Here is a 22862-nt window from a genome sequence, read left to right as displayed (position 1 = left end):
TAGATTTTGGCCTCTTCTATAGCATTTTACAGTAGAAGCTTGTCGGAGCCAATCCTGTCTGGTGCACAGAGTTTGACTGAACGAAGAAATGAAACTCTTGGATGAAATCTGGACTTAAGTTAGATCTTTAATTACAGTAGCTCTTTTGCTTGGTCTACACAGTTCAGCAAGTTTGGTGCTCTACCCAACACAGACTGACACCAAAGCTCTCTTTGTTCCCTACAGCAGGAGACAGAGAACAAAGTCAAAAGCATCATTTCAGTAAAAGTTACCGTACAATATGACAGGGAAGAATTAGCTAAGATAATATTTTCCTTTGTCTATATTTCCAATTTGATCATGTTTTCCTCCTTCTTGGGAACGTATTTTATTTCCTAAGTTTGTGTGGGATTATTTAAGAGAGAGAAAGTACAAGATAGTTACCTTTGGCAAGAAAGGATTTGGCTAAATGGTTCAAGCCCTATTTTTTTATTTCACCGGCAAACTTTTAAATGCATCTGAAAAGAAATGACAACATTCAGTGTGACAGCAGGATTGTATCTGTCAGCCTACAATGCATCTGGACAATTTGACTTCAAATACCAATGGGCAGCTCTAGTGCCAGTATGGGATTCAGGAGACTTGTCCTGTCCTCAGTTTCCTTCTTCACAAATACTTCATGGTAACTTCTGATAAGTCCCTTTGTGCCTTATGCTTCTACAAAATTAGTGTGAAAACATTTTTGCCTTATACAGATAAATACACATAACATGTATTCCAGAAAGAAGTGCAAGGACCCAGCAAATGTCATAGGGAGTTGTCTCCTCGGAATCAGAGTCACTGAAAAGGAGTTGGAAACTAACAGACCACAATCCCTGCTTCTCCGACAGGGTGACTAGAATAGGGTATCTAACTTTTGATTGCCCAAGCAAGTAAATGCTGAGAAAGAATAGAGAGGTTTATACTTCTTCTGTGTCTGGCACAAGCCAAAATTGAATGTTGTCCATAGGGTTTGTGTCTTGAATCCAAAAAGAGTGATGAAAAATTGAAGTGATTTCATAGAATAGACATAAGACATGATTAAAGGATTAGGATAGTCTCCTAATGTGGGGCTCAAGGAGTTCCACCTATTTAGCTTATCAAAGAGAAAGTTAATAGGGGTAATTTACGTACCTTTCTATGCAGTAAAAATCCATTTAAAAATACATGGCTTAGCTCTAGCAGACAAAAATCCAAGACTTGCAATCTTAATTTATAGTTACCCATAGTGAACCATTGAGAGGTTTACCAAGAATTATGCTAACTCTTCTGTTGATATTTGTACCAAGATGTGATGTTTCCCCCTTAAAATGACAGAATTTAGCTCAGACAGGAACTAAGTTCCGGGAAATCTGTTCTCCATTACACAGGAAGTCAGACTAGGAGATCACAGAGCTCACTTCAGGCTTTCTAATCTGTTAATTAAATAGTTTATATAAATTTAGTTTAATTGGTTCTATGATTGTTAATAAACAGTATTTTTAATGTTTCATGTTTGACTGCAGCCTCACCTAATCTCAAATATTTCTTACTGCATGTGGGTGGTAGGACTTTGTCATCCTACCAGCACCTCCACTTTCATCCCTAAGGGTTGCACCATGATCTTGTTACACAACCTGCAGGGTTGATGATGTTGATACGATGCCAACCACAGAATTGTTGAAAGATGGAGAGATGGTGTTGCTGGAGATCCTGACTAGACTGCCCTAGAATCTGCACACAAGTTATTTATCAAGACCAAGTTATGTTCTACTTTTAAAAGACTTAACTAGAATATACTGCTGAGATTATTGCAGTCTCTTTACAGACCTCTGTATATATATGTTTATATGTATGTATATACATGTTGAGCATGTTGTTCTAGATTATTTTTTTTTTTTTACAACAGAATGTATACTTTTCTGTGCTTTTATCCAGTCTGAGGCTTGTATTTAAGATTTAGTTCTCACTTATTCTTTTAGCTGTATTTTGCTTGATAATCCTGGGAACAAACTGGCACCCTAACAAGGACCAACATCACCGCATCCATTGGCCATGCTGCTGTTTCTCTGGTCACCCCTCCAGCTCTGTGGAGAGCAGCCTGTCCTTAACACCATCTCAGGAGGAAACAGTCCATATATTTTGGGGCATAATTATTTCCTTTCCTTTGGGCTCAAGATCTTTCAGTCTATTATGCCTGTTGGCAGAAAGTAAATAAGGTAATTTTGTTTTTTCAGGCGAGATATCAATCTGCTACTTGCTGTAGTTCTAGGTATTATCCTGCCCTAGGAAGAGGCAGGCACTCCACAACTCTCTGCAGTACTAAACTCTTTGAAAAGTGCTGTCCCCTTCATGTTTGCCCTCATCAACTGTTTCAGTTTTTCTCATTTCAAAAAGCAAACTGCAGCAGATAACCCTCTTCACTGTTTTTGTTGTCCCAGATTTTGATGCCAGCTAATCTCCTGTTAGCTTCCTGAACCATCTGGCCTTTAAATACTTATGTTTCCAAGGTTTTTTAGTAGTTGCTACCTTAAACTTCAATGCTGCTGGATGTTCATGTGTATTCTCAAACCAAGCTTCCACCCACTGTGATCTGGAAAACTCCTTTACATATGTATGGCACCATCAGGGCACTGCATGGCAGAAACCAAACTACTTACTTGGAGTGAAAAGTGTTTCAATGGGTTTTAAGAAAATCTTTGTAAAGGCTTAGCATGAAGGCAGGATAATCTTGTGACTAATAATACATTAAACTCGTAAAATTTGTTGAGCAGTAGAACTTGCTATGGTATACCATAAGGAAGGAAATGAATGGTTTGAGTCTGTTAATAGTAAATACTCTTTATCCCTCCATCCATAGGCATACATCTTACTTGTACCACTACTACACATCCTAGACCAAACATGAGAACTGTAATACTTCAGGGAGCTAAACATGTAAAACTCCTACAACAGAATTAGGTTCTGGGAAGGAGCTGGCTAGTGAACAATAAATAGTATCAGAAGGCTATGTACTTAGTAAAAAGGATTAAAAACTAGCAAAAAGCCTACCCCTTATCTGAGAAAACTGTAGATTTTGTACACTAAATGAACGATGGTCCAGTTGTAAAGGATAGCCATACACCAGTCAAACCAAGGTTTCCCAGGCAAATGTAGTTCTGTATTTCCTCACTTTTGAATGCTTTATTTTACAGTATTAGAGCTCTTCAGTTTAAAGCTTTTCTGTAGATATTGTATCTTCGTACATCCGTATACAAGACTTAATGGAATCCTTTTCAATGTTAAGCCATCTGGGACATGGTTCTATGGAATCTGGGAGTAAAAGGAATTCAAATACCTGTTCTGGTAAAAGTACAGTCCAAGAGTTGTTTCTTAATAAGCCTGAAGAAGAAAAAAACCCACAGAACTGGAGTTAAGATAATCCGTGGCATCTGATACCTGCAGTGGAGGGAAATGGTTGAGCTGTATAGAAGCCGATGACTCAGTGGAGTCAGGGGCATCTGCACTGACAACCTCCTGGGAGTATCCAAAACAGAAATTAAAACCTGTAACCGATCCGAAACTGTATCAACAACGAAAAAAATAGTATGTCTTTTTTCTTTAGTGACAGAAATATGAGTTCTAATTGCGAATATCAGCAAAAAGTGTCTGTGTGTGAAATGTTTTGAAGGCTCATGCCTTTATTTTCACTTTGAACGCTTCAAGTCCAGTTTCCAAGGCTGTTGAGAATTTGACAATTGCATCATTTTCAGCTGTAATTACGAGAGATTACTGTCAGAAAAGCTGACTTTCATTTTTGAGGCTCAATCCTGAGAAGATACTGGAAAACCAGGACTCACCCTTAATATTTCTGTTCATCCTTTCACAGTTTGTTCTGATGGAGTGATACTGGTAACATAATAGCTTTGCTAGAGAGCTTTTGAAAACTGGTCTCACAAGCTTAGAAAATCTGTGTGAAGAAAGTAGTAGTTATCGTTCAAACTTGACGCCAGACTCTAATTGCTACTTCAAACACAACAAGAACACAACATCAACGGGATTTGGGGGTTTTAATCTCTTTGGTACACTGTAGTAGCCATGCCTATGTCCTCTTCTTCTGAATACTTTGCACAAATATGCTTTAATTTGGGTAGTGCAATCATAAATTTGTCCAGAGTTTAACTCCTCTGGTTTTTTTTTCCACTCAGTTGGTTTTATTCTCATGCTTTATACAACACTACATTTAAATTACACCAGACTGACTTCAAAAGCTGCTACCCCTTGCTTAGGGAAGATGCTGTCCTGATGGTGCATGTGCTAAGGGCCATGAAGCTGCTCAGTTTCACTTCATCTTTACCACATTGGTTTAACTAATCTAATCAAATATGTTGCGCTGAATAGTGTTGTGTTTAAGAGTGTCGCTTAATTCCACAAAGCGCTGGGCTCATATACTCAGAGAAGATGGAACCCATGAAATAAAGGTTAGTTTCTTGTCTACAATACTGTGTTTCGGCTTTATTGCACTGTCTCACTAACAAGCATTTTAGTTGGGCTGCCAAGCTAAGCCCGTAAACTCAAATAGCCTTATTATATGATTTTCAAAGCAGCCAAACCACATGCTTTATTCCTCGTTTCTTAGATTGATTGTACACATGCTGATTGTTAAAAAAGAGCACACTGGAAACCAAAGAAATTTAGCATTAAAGAAATACGGTATTTTAGTGAAAGAAATATTGAAACAGTAAGTTCTCTGTTCCTGCAGGATCCTGAGCAATGCTGTCTCTCAAACAAACAAACCAACAAACCTCAACAACAGCAAAACAAACAAATAAACAAAAAAACAACCCAACTATGTATTTTGACATACTCTATAGGTCTGATTTGCAAAAAGCATAGGCTTTGAAATTTCCCTATAGTTTTCCAGTAGGGGTACAGGCTTCCTTAAGAGATTTAATGCATGGAAAATGTGCGTGAATTTGTATTTTGTAATCATATTTGTAGCTTTATTAAAAGTTGTCCATAGAGCTCTCTACACCTAGGGATTGAAAATCACTGCTGTATAGTACACAGACATATTAGCAAGTGGTAAACATATTTATTTTAAAGGGACTTTTCTGAAAAATGTTTGTTGGTTTTTTTCCTCCAATGGGCTGGTGGTGCAGATCCCATACAAAATACAATTTGCAATTAATGAGGGGGCCTTAGTTAGGATACACACCCCTATGGGACATTTTCCTGGAACACCTACCATTATTTGGAATTTGGTTTAGTTGAAAGGGTCTGTGTTGTCAGACCTATTTTGGTGACGAATAAGGAAGGACAGAGGGGGACTTTTTCTTACAGAGCTGTTGTAGGACTATGAGAAGCTGCATGTTTGTGGGACAGATGAACTCACCCCTCAAGAGTGTAACAACCTCTCCAGGCTGTACTTTATGCACATTATCATACAGTGACTTGATACCATGTCTTATGCAATCCCAGGAATGGAAGATGCATAAGGAGTCATCCAAAGGAGAAGGAAATTAGTTCTGCTGTTAACAGAAGAATGATGCCTCTGTTCTTTTAATTTCTACTTTGCCATGTGGTGCCAGTACCAAAACATGACCCACAGAGATGCTTGGGAACATGAGTTCCCTCATTTTGGCTTTCCCACTTAGGTTTGTCACAGCGTTTAGCAGGCCGAGGGCACCCAGGATGTGTTCTTAGTCCCTAAGGGACATCTTGAATCTCCCTGGAGAAGAAAATATTCTTTCTATCCACACCACTCATCTTCCTCAGTGCTAACAACACAAGGCAGGACTGAGGAGATACAGCTTTCCGTCTGCATTGGCAGACTTTGGAAGGATATCTTCAATTGCTGAGATGTAAAAAACAAACAAACAAACAAAACCAAAACCCCCAAAAAACACTAAAGGTGGAGATATCACTTCTTTCAGATTTAGGCACTGAAAGTAAAGCCATGAACAGCAAGAGAGACAGTGTTCACCAAGAAGAGGATCCTCTCTGCCCAGCTCCTGCATGGTCCTGCCTCAGAGAGGTTCTTCTGCCAAGGAAACTGCCCATGCCCGTGGCCTCTGTACCATCTGTCCCAATGGCCACCCTGGCCGCACTGGGGACAAGGCTGCGGTCAGGCCAGGATGTGAAATTCCTGCTGGGGACATTTCCACCATGTCGGGACTACACTGCCATCCTCTAAACACAGTTTGTGTCTTTGACCATTAAAGGTTCATATTTTATCCTTCAGGTTGCATGTGTGATTGCTGTGTCTTTGAAGTTCTGTTCCCACTGAAGATGAAGGCAAATTCCCACTGATATTAATGGGGTTAGGATGTGTCCTTGTCTCTATTTTTCCTGTTGTTTCCTTTGTTGCAGTAGACCTATTCCTTTATTAAAGCTTTTGCCTGGGGAAAAAATAAAAGCCATGTTACTAAATAAATTATTAAATATTTACATTCATGAAGCCAACCCCTTATGCCTAGCTCCTCCTCTGATATTAGGATGACACTTTTTATAGAGCTGCAGTTTCCAAACTGCCATCATTCTGCTGTGGGATCCTCAACGGGGAGGCGACAAAACAGCAGGTCACCATGAGCCAAGTGACAGTAAGTAATATCTAGGAATGCTTGCTGATTTTGACTCAGTGCAGTGAGAAACAACAATATTAGACTGATGGTGTTTCGTTGGTTTAGTAAGCGCTGAAGAGTGAAGTAGGATCAGAGATGAAACAAAAAAAAATATAAACTAGGAAAGTTTCGGAACTAAATTGTATTTTTACCTGAGAATAAAAGGCCATATGTTGTAGAGATATCTGTAATAATAATCCCAAGAGCAAAGTGTCAAAGGCATCAGTTTGCTTATCACTGGTTATGTTCTTTTGTATTTGTCTTTACTTTGTTGCCTGCAGTTCTCTCAACGCCACAAGAATGAATGAAGTGAGCTTTAGTGTCACAATCCATAATGATATGATCTGCAGTTACTCTTCCAGATGTTTTGCATCTCTTGTTTTCATTGTATTTTTTGATTGTCTATAAATCTTAATACTAGCTTCCTTCTTCAAAATAATGGTTTAACATGTTGTTCAAATATGTGTGGTTCAAACTGTTTAGCTTATTAATTTCTTCCTCCTACTTTTACATACTTAATGCTTTTGACTTTGCCTTGCCCCACCTCATGTAGGTTTGGTAAGAGACAGGAAGTGACTTTCTCTTTGGGTGTTGGTTTGGGGTTTTTTGGTTTGTTTTTAATACTTGGCTAAGTCACGTCAGTTTATGCCTTTTCATTTTTATCTCTCTGTGGCATAGCCTATGGAGGTTGTATCTGTAAAATGGGTAGATGCTAAGTAACTATCATAGTAGATGAAACATCCTGTTAACTGGATTTCTGCATAGTTAACTCCTAATGGTTCTGTGTCACCAAACTCCAGGTCTCTAACCTCCCTGGTGTTGCCCATCTTAATGTTCCTTCTGCTCTTCTCCTGCTTTTTCTCTCATTCACCATCAGTTGTCATGTTGCCCCTTCAGGGTTTTCTTCTCCATTTCTCCTGCAAGCTCTCTTTGCTCCCATTTCTCTTCTTCACCACTTTTGGCAGTAAATAGGAGGGCAGGTTGGTGGGTAACTAGGACCACAACTGTAGGAACTGTCTATTTCTTCCACAGTCTTTCCTTGCAAAGTCTCCCATGTAAAATTGTCAGTTCACTCATTCTGGTCTTGACTTTCACTAAATAAATATTTGGAGTAGTTAGAAAGTAAGAGAGGAAAAGATGGAGATTTGCTTTGCACAACGCCTGGGATTCACAAGGTCGATGTGTGAACTGGAGCAGCTTCCAGAGCAGGGAAGGAAACAATTCCTGAAATGTGTACTGAGCTGGGAATTTCTAATCCTCAATATGAAGTGGTGGATAGTGGTGCTGAGTATACACATATCAGTACAAAGATACATTTTTAAAACTGCACTATAGCAAGAGAAATACTGACTTCTAACTGGCAGAATCTTAGCCCAAAAAGGAAACCTGAAAAACAAAAAGACAGATGCAAAAAAACCCCTTGGAGCTAAATACTGTCACACTTTGGAAAATTAGAAGTAAGAAACAAAAATAAAACACTTGATGATGGGATTTTTAGGGAGCTTTGGGTAGGTTTTGGAAATATAATGGGAAAAATCATTTACTGGTGTAAAGTGACTTGTTTGTGGACATTAATACATGTGAAGACAGATTTTTGGGTTATTGTATTGTGATGAACAACTATGTGACTAATTACATGCAAAATTTCTATGATTAATAAGTTAGGCAATGCTAGTACAAGTATATTACAGTAAATCACTTGTAGCAATTGCCAGCACTCTAGCAGGCGGCATTTAATACTGTGCTCTGTTCCGGTAAAGCTCTGAGTATTTGAATATCAGTTTGCAGTTCCTACGCTACAAAGTGATCAAAGGAGGGGAAGAATGTTCCTTACTTCTGTCTCTCTCATGGGACATTCAGAATAACCTCCAGAGATCTTGTGTAGAAATGTCAAACAGACTCAACTGAAAAAAATAAAATCAAGAGGATTAATAAAAATCACTTGAGTAAAAAGGTAACACAACTGTTTATAAGAAACAAGATCTATTTTTCCAAGCCCTGATGGTTTGTACTTAGCAGTTTGAGTAAAATGAACATACCAGATATGCAAAGAATAGCATACTCTTAATACTGGGATAAATCAGTTAAAAAACAAAGATAAGCATATAAGGGGCCAACTTAAAAAAACCCCACAAAACAACAACAATATTGTGAGCTAGCTGCTGAGGCCAAGATCTGAAAGTGCTATGACTGATTTTTGAGTTCATATGCAGCATCTTTTACTGTATTCATTCCAAATTCTGAAGGATTATGAGAAAATTCAGCAGATTAGGCCTTTAATCTGGAATCTCCAAGCTAAATAGGAAAGTGTCAGATACAGCTAGGCTGCTTAGGGTATCAGGGTATCTAGAAAACACTGATGTTGGTGTCCTAGCTTGACATTTCAGGTCAGGCTCTCTGCTTTGAAGAATTTATTCCCTGCTACAAGACTTCCTTTCCACACTTTGCCTAGCATAAATTTCTATTCATCTCCATTCTCATTTTTAAATTCCTGTCTTTTTAAGAAATCTCTTGTGAAATAAAAGAGGTGCATCATATTCTTACATCACGTTCTAAGCACAGTTAGGCTTTGGCTTGCACTGAGCTTTCAGAAGACACTGCCAGCACTTCTCTATCTCCCGAACATTTTACCCAGGGCATAGGCAGCTTATGTTCTGGAGCAATTACTAAGTACCCAGTGACATATCTTTCCCACAAATGGAAAAAAAAAAGGTATAAAAGAGATTCACACAATAATGTATGGGCGTTAACATGCGGGTGGAAATTTCTCTGAGGATAATTATGTGACTATACTAATAACGCCAAGGATTCTTTGATATATTAAAACAAATTGTCACAATAATGTTCTTGAGCATTTTATTACTGTCAGGACTCAGGAGTATATATACTTAAGAGAGGGATGAGAGAGGCCCATATGTCTTTGCAAAAATAAGCCTTCTCCCTTCAGACTGCAGGCAAGCCGCGGAAGCCCTGTTTGATGTAGGTGCTTACACTAGATATGTTTACTGGAAACTTCCAGTTTTGAGAGCAGAAAACTACACAAATGTGCCAACAGAGGATCAGCAAGTGTGGTTTGCCAGCATAGTTGGATGAAGGGGCATTACTGACAGTGAAACCATCAAAATCTCCGAGATTTGCAGGACTTCTGTATTTTTAAAAAGGACAATCTAGCACACTGTGAAACAGCCTTAGCTGTGGTTCAGGAATATGCCTGTGAACCTCCATGGTAAGTAGAGGTGAGCACAGCTTGGACAAGGGGAGGTTCCCAGCCTAGTCAGAACAATTTCTCCCAAAGGTTCCCTTGGTTCCCTGGCATGGAGCCCTGGGTGTCCTTGACAAATTCTCCAACACATTGAGCTCAGTATATTGTCGCTCCTTGTGGAGACACCAGAAGCAATCCCACCAGCAAGGCTGCGCTCTGAAGTGGGCTCGGACTGCAATGCCCATGCCTGTTTCCCAGGACTGCAATTGCCCAGCTGGAATTTAACTTCATATGGTTTAATTTTTTATGCCTTTGATTTTTTTTTCCTCTCCTAGCGAGGCTAATGTCTAATCCTTTGACCTCTTGTGTTGAGTCTCTTCCCACACAGCAAACAACTACCCTAATAATTCACAGTTCCTCGTGGTATAGAAGCATCCACAGGGATACAGGGGTCTACAGAAAAACCATCAGATTTTCTGGCGCAGTGACAGGGAGCAGAGCTGTGCCCTTGTTTGAGGCTGGCCGTGGCTGTGGTGAGGGTAGGAGACATCCTGGCGGTGAGTGAGCGGGAGGTGTATATTTGGGGAGGCTATATTTGCATTTCCCGCCCCTGGTGAGCTTGTCAGGCAAGCTGGGACCCAGCCTCGGCTTGTGGAAATGATTACAAGGCAGTTTGTACCAAACAAAGATCCCTGCTATTGTGTTTGTTACAAATTTGGCTGCAGCACAGTAATGTTTAGTGGATTAATAATGTCTGCTTTGGGCCCCTCCTACTCCCTTGGCAAACAATTTTCGTGTATAATAAATGTTCTCATTTAGTCTAAGTGGAACAGAGCCCAGAGGTCAGAATAGCCTTACCTGTGTACCGAGGAGAAGAGGCTCTGGGTTTCCAGAAGATAGACCAGCTTTCTCCCCGCTCCATGCTGGGGTCTTCTGAGATTTCTGTCCTTCTGCACTCTCAGCTTTGCAGGTCGGGTTCCCCTGAAATCACAGAGGGGGCAGCACCAGAAGGTCCTTTCCTCAGGAGAAGGTCTGTTGGTCAAGAGTCACAGTGGGCAGCAAAGGCAGTACAGAGTCCCTGGGACAGGCAGGAATCTGTTGAGAGTTTGGCATTTTGGAAAAGAACAGCACATTTTTAAATTAAAACTTTTGTGAATATATACATAAAACATGCAGAAATAAATATTTCACACCAATGGTTGATCACAGTGCATGCTGGGAGGGCGTATGTGGCTGAGGAAGTGGCAAATGGTCTTGCTTTTGCACAAGAAGCCTGAGAGTTACAAAACCTTTAAAAATCTGTATGGTTTATCTTGTTGAATATCAGTCTCTTTTGGGAAACAAAACAGTCTGCCCATATTTCATAATATGTATAGTAGAAATACCAGGACATGCAAATATGGAAGTTACATAATGAAAACCAAACTGAATTTAAACTGTTTACAGCCAAAAAATGAGAGAACCAGAACTGCAACTGGTTTATTGCTACATCACTGACAGGAGTGTGTGCACAACCTGGCTATTGAGGTGCTTGTAATGTTGTGTGGTACCCCTGTTGCCATCTTCCCACTGTTGTTTGCACCCGTTCAGTATCAGCTAAAATGGAGGCCACCAGTCTTGGGTATAATGAAAGAGGAACATTCTAAGTAGTCTGGTGAAGCTTTATGACACCAATTAATTGATCAAATAATTAAGAAGAACAACCAGCACTTAAAGTCAAGTGGGGAGCAGGGCTGTGACAACACTGTTGTGACAGATGGTAGACGGAGACTCTTTGCTATGGCACCCTGGGACCCAAGCGCTGTGGGTGAGCACCTCCCAAAAGAAATACAGGTTGTGTCCCAGGTCCAGCTGCCCTCTGGTGCACCAGGTGAACCTCACCAGCGGCGTCTCCAGTGAGGGTTTCTTGCTGTTCCTGTACACTGAGGTCACACATGTGCACAGCTGTGGGCAAGATGTAAGAGTTCAGATAGATCAGGTTAGGCTGGTGTCTGCCATGAAAAGGTGGAGAAGATGAATGACTTTTATCTTGTCTTATCTGAGTAGTGCCCTACCATCCCACTGCTCACCGCTCTGTGTCACTAGCAGTTTTCACTGCAACAAGTAGGTGTTGCTTGACCACAGCTTGTAAAACAATGAAAAGTAGATATTTGTTACAATTTGAAAAGCACCAGAGAAATAACATTATCAAGCAACTTATTTATCAAATGTGATTTGGTCATATGCAGGGATAAGAAAGAGTCCTGCTTTGTGCAGAATATCTAAACTATCTACAAGAGTTTCACTGAGCTATGAGACTCAGGTTTGCCTTCAATCCAGATTGACTAAATATAAAATCTATTTCTGGACAATTCTCCTCATTATCAGGACAGATGCATCTTTTTTTTAATTTCTTCAAGAAGTATGCACAAAAGTTTCCTGAAATTAATTTGTTTGGTACTTTGTACATGTTGTTTGGTTGATTTTTCAGGGTGAAAAGGGAAGGAAATATTCAAAAACCTCTTGCAGTTGTGGGGCATTTCTTTATATCTACTTCCTTTTAAGACACTTGCAGAGAATCAGTGGTATGGACTGTGAATATAGCAAAATGGAAATATCGGCGGGACAGACAGCTTTTCAGACTGGAGTTTATATTAGCAATTCAGGAAAAAAAAATACAAGTGAGACGTAACCCCGTAAATATATTTGCAAATGTATTAAATACAAATACACTTTCGAAATCTGAACCCAAGCATGTATCAGGATTTTGCAAATTAACTTTGTCTGTATATCAAGTCCTTGCAAACTTCAGGTCCTAAGCCTGAGACAGCAGATATTGAAAATTAACAGCCACATTTCCTGTAAAAATGTAGGTGAAATAGCATTTTCCTTCAAATATTTTCTTCTATTTTCTCCTTATTTTTCCTCTAATTGTCTCAATTTCTCCTTTGACAGCTGTAAAGCGTTATAATCAAACACAAATAACTATAAAAATGGAAGAGGGAGACTGTAAAAAGACCATTTTCGCTCTTAATTTATTTCGCTTATTCAGATTCTGGACATGTTTGTTTGTTTATAAGATTGCTGTACATAGATAAAAGCACTAGAAAGATTCCCAGGCTATTGGTTACAAATGATTTAAAGCTCATGCCTTCTCTAAAAATTAGTCAAGTAAAACTGAAGCCTTCCTGTCCACAGATCCACTCGTCTCCCTGACTGAATTCAATCATGTCAGGTCTTGAAGAGATCCAGACAAATTGAGGAGAAATGCTGTGATTGATCTCAATAGCTCCTGGGACATTGGGTGATTTTAAAGCATTTTTGGGTACTTTTGCTTGCTGCCCAGCCCCAACAACCCAGCTAAGGAGACAGGTTTCTGGTTTCTGTTGCTCCTCCCATCCCATGCCCAGCATCACTCACAAGTTCGCCCCAGGACAGCAAAGGGGCTGTGCTGTTTGGGAGGAATGGTTCGTTATAACAATGTGGAAGCCTCCGAGCAACTTTCATAGTGGGTTATCAAGTGCCTGAAGGCTTCGTAGATGTGTTCGTTCTGTGTACAGATGAACCCACCACTTCTCCAAGCTTGCTCAGCAGTGCGGTTTAAGTCCCCGATGCAGGTCCACTGATCTTTGTATTCCCTTGAAACAGCCCATTTGGAGTGATCATTAATAGAATAAAAGGTGGAATTCAACGGTGTCTGTATTAGGTTTATGTTGTAGACGTGATAGTCAAGAGAGCAGTTTGAGGGAAGTTTATGGCCAGAATGCTGCCAGGATTCAGACAACAAATCGGTCTTCAGTTCCTGAGCCATCCAGGCCACGTAGATATCTGTGGAACAACACAGAGTGTGGGGAATTAGTCTTGCATGTTCCTTCATGTAAACAGGGACTGAAAAGTATCACATAAACTGAGCTTGTTTTGTTCCAATGCATAAAGTGACCCAGAGGGGATTTTGCCCCCTCCCCTTATTTAGACTTTTGTTTCAGAAGGTAATTTCTATTTTTTCTTCTTCTCCTGTAAAACCTGTTAAAATCATCAGGTAAAAGTAAAGGCAAAAAATGTCAAGCCTTCTTCACAAAAATAACAACAACAACAACGAAGCAGATTATTCAAACCCCATTTTTCTTTGTTTTTACTATTGAATAACAGGAAATAAATTATCTGAAAATCCCACTGTTGAACACCTTCAGACATTTGAAGGACTAGATAGCCTTTTGCTTTGTGGGGCTGAGAGAACATTATGTTGGGACATCCTTCCTTGCCCTCTGTTATATTTATTTCTGAAGCTGAACTTCTTTTTCCCCTGAAAGAAAATACTAATTGTCAAAGATATATTAATTGCTTATTTCTTGCTTGAGAATGTGTGAGAGATAGAGCAACAGGTTCTCTTACCATCTATGAAGAAGTGTGACTTTGCGAAGTGCAGAAAGGTCTCCCCGTGAGCCGACTGGAGCTTGGAGAGGTGGCGCAAGGGGCCCGAGGGCAGCCTGGACCCCGCACAGAGCTTCTGCAGATTTGGGAGGTCAGCTTGGAAGATCTCAGGGATGGAACAGCTGTAGATTCCTGGATTATAACTCAGCATCTGTTGGTCTGAGAAAAGCCCAAAGAAAGGAACACATGTAGAATTAAAATGCTTAAAGCGAAGCAATCAAGAGAGTAAATTTCTGCCTTGGAAAGGAAAACTAAATCCTCTTTAATCTTCGCAGCCTATCTCCTGCAGGAGTTCCGTGTCAAAGTATCTTATTTTAGCAACTAAAAACATGTTTAATTGCTTTGTATTCCTACTGGCCCTGGAGCACGTAGGCTGGCTGGGAGAGTACACTCAGGTTTTTCAACTTAGACCTCAATAATTTTAGCAGAACTGTTAACCGGTGGTCTCGGGCCCCTGCCACTTCCACCCGTGCTCATCTTCAAGCCTCTGAGCAGTGACACAGCGCTCAGAGAGCGTGTGTCAGTCCCAGCCTGTGTGTATTTACAGGAGTAGTTTCCAGTCAGTTACGGTTGCCAAGCAAAATGCAAACAGAAGAGCTGCCAAAGGGTCTAGTTTGGGTTTAGGGAGAAAAGAGCTTGACTTTCAGCATCTGGATTGAATTTGCAGAATAAATTTACTTTTCTCTACAGTGTCCAGCTTAACTGTAGAAGTCTTTGCCATTGGTATCGTGAAGGGCAAAGGAACAAGTGGGCTCAGTAGATGAGTTCATGGAAGACCAGACCATCAGGAATTTTCCAGTCTTTCTGGCTCCAGAAATCCCCGAACTACAGATTACCAGGAGCTCAGAGGATGGAGTAGGAAAAGCATTAGTGTATGCATCTCATTTTCTCATCCTCTTTCCCTAAATACATACAGAGATGCAAACAGGAACCTGGTGCAAATAGCTCTGGGGTGCGGCCAGCCTGGCCATTCACACAATGTACGCGTTTCATTAACATAATTTGAGGTCTTTAACTGAGAAAAGAGTTGAAAACAGTGTAAAATTGTTAAGGAACATGCCAGTATGGCTTCTTGTAATGCCTTTTGATAGTCCCTTTTCAGGATTCCAGTACCAGATATTGTCAGACTGTTCTGAATCTTAGAGGTATAGATTTTGGCTTCTTTTATTTTTAGCATTGATATTTTATAGGGCAAAAAGTACCTGGAGAAATTCTAAGTGATAATTATTCCATACTTCATATTTCGTAGTAGCCAAGGCTACTACTCCAGCTCGAGCAGTTATTGCCTTACATTTTTATAACTGCAGATGGCAGCTAAATAAGCCATTAGTGTTAAAAGTGATTAAACATCATACTTTATATTTCTATAGCACTTTGTATGCATGGACTGAGTTTAGCTTTGATATGCACTCATGACTATTATTATCCCAATAGTCCCCATGGGGAGATGGAGACAGAGGGGAAGAGTGAATTTCCCCCATTCACATAGGAAATTGTTGGATAAACATAACTGAAGTCAAGAATGCTGTTTCCAGGCCCCGCTTAGTTTCCCAATATGACAATGAACGACAAGAACTAGCAAATTTTGAGGCAAAGCCTCAAGGAAAGTAACCAGAGAAATGTAGAGAGGCAAAGGCTTTCTTAGGGAGAAGCTTTTCATACCTAATTCTGTGAACTGATCATATTTGAAGGTTATACAGATGACTGTCTGTCCGTAGGACTCCCCAGTAGCCGGATACTGATAACCATCCTCAGGAATGGGAGGGAACAGGGGCACACTGTGAATCACCCAGAAGCCTTGTGATTTGTCCAAGAGCAGAAATCCTGTCAATAACAAACAAACAAAAAAACCCAGTTATTGCAAAGGAATTAAAGAGGAAAAGCCCTAAGATGATAGAGCTGTGTCCTGCTTTGGGTTTGCTGCTGCAGATGCCACACTTCAGTGTGTTCATTTCTACAGTAAACTGGCTCTAGAGTAAATTAATGGATTATAGGACACACTAATATTGTATTAAAATTGCATTAACTCTCTCCTGCATAGCCCAACTCAAATGGTCACCATATTTCTTTTGGAAAAAAAAAAAAATAAATTAAAAACCTTTCTCTTTCTCTGCACAAATTTAGTCTTCGAAAAGTCTGATATTTAGTGGCCATGACTCTCTCTCCACTGCTCATTTTCCTTTCCTTCATGTATTCACTCCATAAGGGGAACCAGAGTTGGTCAGCACCGTGTCTTCTTGCCCAGAGCAGCCTCTCCTCCCCGGGCAGCAGCAGAAAGAGGGGCTCCCCAGCCACCCCAGTGCTGCCGCCTGGAAATCCAGCCCTGCAAAACACCTTCATGCCAGTGGGGCTGGGCAAATCCCAGCTGCTTCCTCAAGGCAACATTTAGACCTCCACTGAAGTTTACACTTATCTAAAGTCTCGCTTTACTTTAACTGCATGCTTTAGCACTTCCATGAATCTTGGCAGAAGTTTCTTGCCCCAGGGAGTTTGGTGGTTTATGTTTTGGGTGCCTTCCCCTTCACACCTTGCACTGCTGTTGCCATTAGGCTCAAGACAGTGTGGTTTGTACTCGCTGAAAGGAGCTGAGTTTCAGCTCTTGAAAATAAAGAGTCCATAAGCCCTAAGAGTTGTTCAGCACAGCAAAACCAAAACAGGAGCTGCAGCATATATAACTATACAGCAAACCATGCATCATGCAAATCAGTCTCCAGTTTTGCTTTAGGTAGGAATTTTTGATATGCAGATAGACAAACAGACAAGTAGATGCTACCCACAACTTTAGAAAGGAGAAAACAGTAGCTTGGGACTTTCCCTGTACCTTTGGTATGTCCTCTTTTCCACGCATTGGAGTCTGAATTGGGGACCTCATCGTTGTATATCGCGTATGCAATACTGTTCTTCTGCAGGAAAACACACATTTCTGAAACACGGCATTCAGTAAAAGGAAGGCATTTAAGTGAACATCTGCTAGGAACAGAAAAAAAGAGTTCAGGACTTCTCTGTGTGAACATCACATGCCTAATCCTTCTCCCAACTCAGCTGACACAGTATCTGCAAAAGTTACAGCAAAATAAACCCGAAGATTCAGCATCAGTGTCCTGGTTAATATAAAGTGGAATTTTTATCAGTCATTGCAATAGCTCTTCCTCAAGAGGCTGAATATGCTCACTAAGACAATTTACATGGGTTTATCATGCACTTGCTTGCAAAGAAATCCCCCCCCTTTTATTTTTTTGTGTCTCTTTTTGATTTAGCACCCAAATCCAGTGAAAATGTTTGCTGAGGAAAAATAGACACAATAAGTGTTCTTATGAAGGAAAAGCCATTAATGCTTTTATGCAAAATATTTACATATAGCCACACCTTGCTCCTCCTGAACAGGGAACTTCAAAGGAGTTGGGACATGCTTCCTGGTGTACTTTGAGTGTGTAAACAGTTTATTACAATTAAGTAAGACCTGGAATAGGACAGTTTGCCAATAGCTGACTGACTTTCTGGGAAACTCTTCTACATATAAATTAATGACACCTTGCCACTAACACACAGCAGAAATGCAAAGACACAGCCAGACGCCCAAGAGTACTATGTGGATGATGAAAAAATTACAGATCTTGGGGTATTTTATAATCACTTCACACAAATCTAAATGAGGTGTCTGACTGGGGGGGCGCTAACAAGCAGTGTATCACAGTGATTTCAGGGGAAAGAGCAAAACCCAGATTTGATTTGAGACAGAGCAGGAAACACATGGACATGGGAGGGTTTAAGACAAGTGTCTGTAGTAGTCACCACTGGCCCTGGTCATAGTTCACAGCTTCAGGTGTTGCTCAACATGAATTGCAGAGAAGAAGCCAAAGGGACTACGTACCAACATTTTTTTGATGAGCAATGCTTGAAGTGTGTGAAAGGCTTGATTAGAAGTTGAATTAGAAGTCTAGGGGTAATTTCTAATTGTAGCCAAAACCGCAAATAACCTGCCCAGCGGTCAAGATGCTCCCCTTGACATGTTTTAGTAGATCTAGTTGGTCAGGTCCAGCCATACCTCTACATGCTCGTTTTGGCTAGTTTAATTTCATTTGCATGTAGTATCAAGTGAGCATACTACCAAAATGATAATGAAATGTCACTTGCCTCAGATTCATATGTGTCGTACAGCTGCTTCAGTGTTTGTCCCAGAGCACCCTGTGTCATGTTGATGAGGTATTTACTGAGCTGCCACTGCGGAGCCAGGGTGTCCATGTACATGTATTCCAGCCCCAGCATGGGAATCTCTCCTTTCACGTGTTTTGGCAACTTGTAAAGAGAAAACCTGCAACAGTGAAGGGCAATTTTTTGTTTATTTTCTTTACAACCATCTTATTTGAATGTGTAAATCCACATCTCCTTCCCACCTGAGGGTTTCAGGGAAGGGTGACTCTGAGGATGTCTACATTGGCAGGGGACCAGTGCCACCAGCGTGCCATATGGACATCTCAGCCTCAAGTAGTTGGCCCAGCGCGGGAGCCAGCAGCAGTTTGTCAGCACAATACCTCCTGCAGACAAATTTGTTCTGCTTCTTGGCACACCAGGGAGGCTGATTCAGCACCAAACTCCTGTTGCTGCTGTTGGTACCCCAAAAGAATTTGAGGCAACCCTGGTTTGGAGTCCCATTTAGCCACCAAATCCCTATTGCTCCTGATTCTGGTAGAGAATCTCAGGTTATAAACTCAGTCTGATATTCTTGTGATCAATCTGGACATCTCTTACTTATCTGTTTTTATATTATGCAAATACAACTTTACATGAAGTAGATTAAATTATATATTAAAATTATAAAAATGCATAGTGTAATATTTATACATACCAAACCCACAATATAACTATAAAGCTATTTGATAATGCTGGTCCAATCCAGCTTTTCATAACAAACTCACTCTGCTGAACTGTTGCAGACTGGATATTTGCAAACCATTAGCCAGAAACACAATCTTTTCAAAATTGTAGAGTACTCAACATTGTCAGTGAATGGCTCGGTTCATATTAATGTCGCTGATGAAGTAAACAGGTTTTCCCAGTGTGCAAGTCCATGGGATTAATTGCAATATAATTAATTGAGCCACTTTCTTTGAGTGCTGTAATTGAGTAATTTGTTATTTATGTCAATAGTAAGAACTGAGTGGCATTTTTTTCAATCCTATACTACTTATTAAAAATTCAGCTTGACTGTGTTTAACTCTCCAAGTATATCAGGAGAAATAAGCCTTGCCCAGTTGATTTACAGTCTCAAGTTGGCCAAAAAAGGCATCTCCAAAAGGAGGTAAGAAGTGGCAGAAAAATATTGACTAGAGGAACGTTTCATCCATGGGAAACATACATGTAGGGGCAGAAGAGAAACACACATCACTGGTGATCCTGGTAACCCACCTGCATTGCCACTGACTGAGTGATATTCCTCAAACATCTCAGGAGAAATTGTTGCTGATGACAGACCACAGAAAAGTGATTTACCCAGCAAGGCTGGGGAGAGCTGGCCATGCACGAGGAGTCACAGCAATCCCTTTATTTGAAATGAAGATTTGGAAGGGAGAGGAACAGCGATAGCTACAGTGGTACAAGCTGATCCAGGAATTAGTATACGAAGCCTTTCCAAACTGCTTTGAAATGCATTAGAAGATTTGTGCTCTCGGGGTGTTTACAGCCTCGCATCTGCCAAACGCAGGTACGCTGATGGAAATGCTGGTAGTTCAGCTATCAGTAAATTGCCTGCCAGCTCCCAGCGGATACATGTTTTAGCCCTTTCCAGAAGGCCAGCTGAATGTATTAGCAATTAAAATTGTATAAGAGCCTGCACTGCTATTTGTGCAAGGAAGTTTCGCAAGAGCTTAGGCATTTGTGGGAGCAGAGTGTAAGTTGTTTTCCTGACAACAGAGGAAAAGCAGATATGCTTCAGGCCGATTAGCACTGTCACAGTGTTCAGTCATAAGCAAACAATAACTTACTTCAAATAATTGCATCTTTGCTTCTTAATCACAGTTTTATTTCTTCACTTCCCCCAAAAAAACAAACAAAAAAACCCACAACAAACACCAAAATAAAACCAAAACAATGGGCATCTGTGGCTTCAGTCCTTGACTCAACACTTCTCAGAAAGCAGAGTTTTGGTTTTTATTTGCAGGAAAAGCTTCCCACAGAATACAGTGTGTTTGGGGGGAATAAGGGAGCGGGTCCTGCGGCCGTTTGCTGTGGCAGCCCCGGTGTGGGATGAGCTGTGGAGCTCAATGGGAACACGGGAGACATGTCCCCGCGTGGGCCGGAGCTGATGCGTGGCTGGGAGTGCCCGAGGGAGCAGGGCTGATAAGGAAAGTGACTCCTCCGGTTTAGTGGCAAGTGGCAGGGTGTGTGAATACTAATGACGAGTAATTATGGAATACTGCAGGATGAAACTACTGATCAGGAGGAAAACACATAAAGCTCTTGCTCACCGAATATAAAACCTGCAGTGCTGTGTTTGTTTGAAAGGGCATCGACATCTTTTGGTTAAGAGGAAGCTTTTATCAGCAGTTTCAGTTTTGCTTCTCCTGTCAGCTTCATAACAGCCAAATCCAGAATTAGGCAAAAGATGAGCATTTCTTGTCAGTAAACTAGGATGACCCCTGCAGATAGGCAAGTGTCTCTTTCATTTGATCACGGCACGTTGAAAAGGAAACCCTCATGTCCTCCCTGCTAAACTTGGCAGAAGAGAACAGAGTTTTACCTGTGCAGACCCCCCTGCTCCCACCTGGAATGGGTCCCACATTGCTGGTGTCCACACACATGGTGGCACAGGTGAATAACTCCCAGTTGCAGCTTTCAAATAATTTCTTAGATAATTTAGATACAAGAACTTTGTTCATTTCTGAAATTGTTTTGTTTAGTTTTGTTTGTTTGAGTTTTGGGTTTGTTTGTTTGTTTGGTTTGTTCTGTGGTTTTATTTTGTTTTGCTTTTTAGCTTTAGCACAAGACAGACTTGTATCTTTAAGTTGTTGGATAGCTCCACTAAGTCTGATTCCTGAAAAAAATCAGATTATCCAGGAGGGCCTTGGCAAGAGTGACAAATCACAGGGATGGACCAGACCCTCTTACATTTGATGCTATAGAGTCAAGCCAGCTCTGTGCCCCTGCTTGAGCAGCCTGCCTGCAGCCTGAGGAGCTCCTGCCTTCCCCACAGTCAGCTCTGTGTGCAAGGGAAGGGATGTGCAAGAATAGCACCTACTTCTTTGTCACTCTTATCCAAACTAATCATTGTTCTGTGAGAAAGACATGTTTGTTTTGAAATTGGTTGATATTTATCTTTGGGAGGTTCTGTGCTCTTTTTTAAGAGCCCTCGTTTCACTTTTCAAACCTGGGCTGGGTATTATGTAATTATGCTTTGTGTCTTTCATCTTCAAAGCACATTAATCCAATTAATCATTTAATACCCAGACTCGGGCTCCCTGCTGGCAGTGGGATGGTACCGGCTGTAATGCGCTGGCAGCTCGGGTGGTGGGAGCTGCTCCCCACTCAGGAGGCGCAGATGGGTCTGTCTGGCACTGCCACCCCACGATGCTCCTGCGTCCCTCCCAAGAGGGCAAGGGGACAAGTCCCACCATGCTGCTGTGTGGGTACAAGAAACAAGGCTCAGGGCAAGATATGGAGGTTTCACCCCTCGGCTCGGTTCCCTCAGCCGGAGGAGCTGCGTGCTGGAGCCACGGCCGGGCACCCTGGGGCTGCCCCGGTGAGCACAGCCTTGGCACCCGAACACAGGCTGCGCTGCCTTTGATGATGAGACATACACACTGTGTAAAACGGTGATTATTTTGCAGTTAGTCATAATGCAGTAGGGTGTTCGGTTCACTTAAATTAAATCACATTCCAGTAACTTATCTGCGGTTTCCCAAACGCAGAATTCAGCTACTACTCACAGGCAAACAGGATTAAAACAGTGATAGCTGTGCACTACTTCTCGGTGATCCACCTACTTCATGCAGTCTTATCTCAAGTGTTATTTACTCACTCAGCGTTTCTCCCCTGCGCAGTGTTTACTCACCAGTCGACCATCTCCCCATCTTCATTCCTGCAGGAAATCTCAGCTGCCCACAGGCGTGCGGAGCAGAGAAGCAGCAGCAGAGCAGGGTGGCACCGTGCAGATCCCGCGGGCATTTTGGTTTCTCAGCTGCACAGGGCGGTCACTGCGTGTGCTCTAAAAGGAGAAGTTGTGTCACATTAGCTCGCAGCTCGTGCTGCTGCTGCAAGCACGGCCCCGGAGGCTCCCGGGACACCAGGGCCAGCTGGGAGGTCGGGCTCCTGCTGCCGGAACAGGGCGCACGGGAGCTGCCGGAAACTGCTCATGGTTTCTTTGGGCAACAAAATGGCAAAATGAGAGTTGTTAAGTTATGTTTTTGAGAAAACTTACCATTGTGTTTTGAGAGGTAGTATTTAGAATACTTAGAATACTATTTAGAATACTTAGAATACTATTTAGAATACTCAAGGTATTCCACTTTTTTAAAAAAATGGATTTAAAAAATAGTAGAATACTTAGAATATTTAGAATACTTTAGAATACTATTTAGAATACTCAAGGTATTCCACTCTTTTAAAAAAAAAAGAGCTGCAGATAGCGAAACACTTTCTGTTTTCTTTTTAGTGCT

At 41.2% G+C, this 22862-nt stretch overlaps 1 protein-coding gene across 1 annotated transcript; it reads right to left on the bottom strand.

Moving 5' to 3' along the window:
* Window positions 1-13252: 13252 nt before the first annotated feature.
* Window positions 13253-22371, bottom strand: DNASE2B (deoxyribonuclease 2 beta; the record flags this gene model as incomplete). The annotated part of the gene is made up of 6 exons (XM_080348680.1): window positions 13253-13608; window positions 14173-14370; window positions 15874-16035; window positions 17033-17114; window positions 18346-18523; window positions 22259-22371. The coding sequence occupies 6 exons, from the start codon at window positions 22369-22371 to the stop codon at window positions 13253-13255; spliced, it is 1089 nt and encodes a 362-aa protein (XP_080204806.1).
* Window positions 22372-22862: the final 491 nt, after the last annotated feature.

Source organism: Nesoenas mayeri (assembly GCF_963082525.1).
Source record: "Nesoenas mayeri genome assembly, chromosome: 8".
Taxonomy (NCBI): Eukaryota; Metazoa; Chordata; class Aves; order Columbiformes; family Columbidae; genus Nesoenas; species Nesoenas mayeri.
Note: the sequence above shows the minus strand (reverse complement) of the source record. Positions and strands in the feature narration are given on the sequence as shown.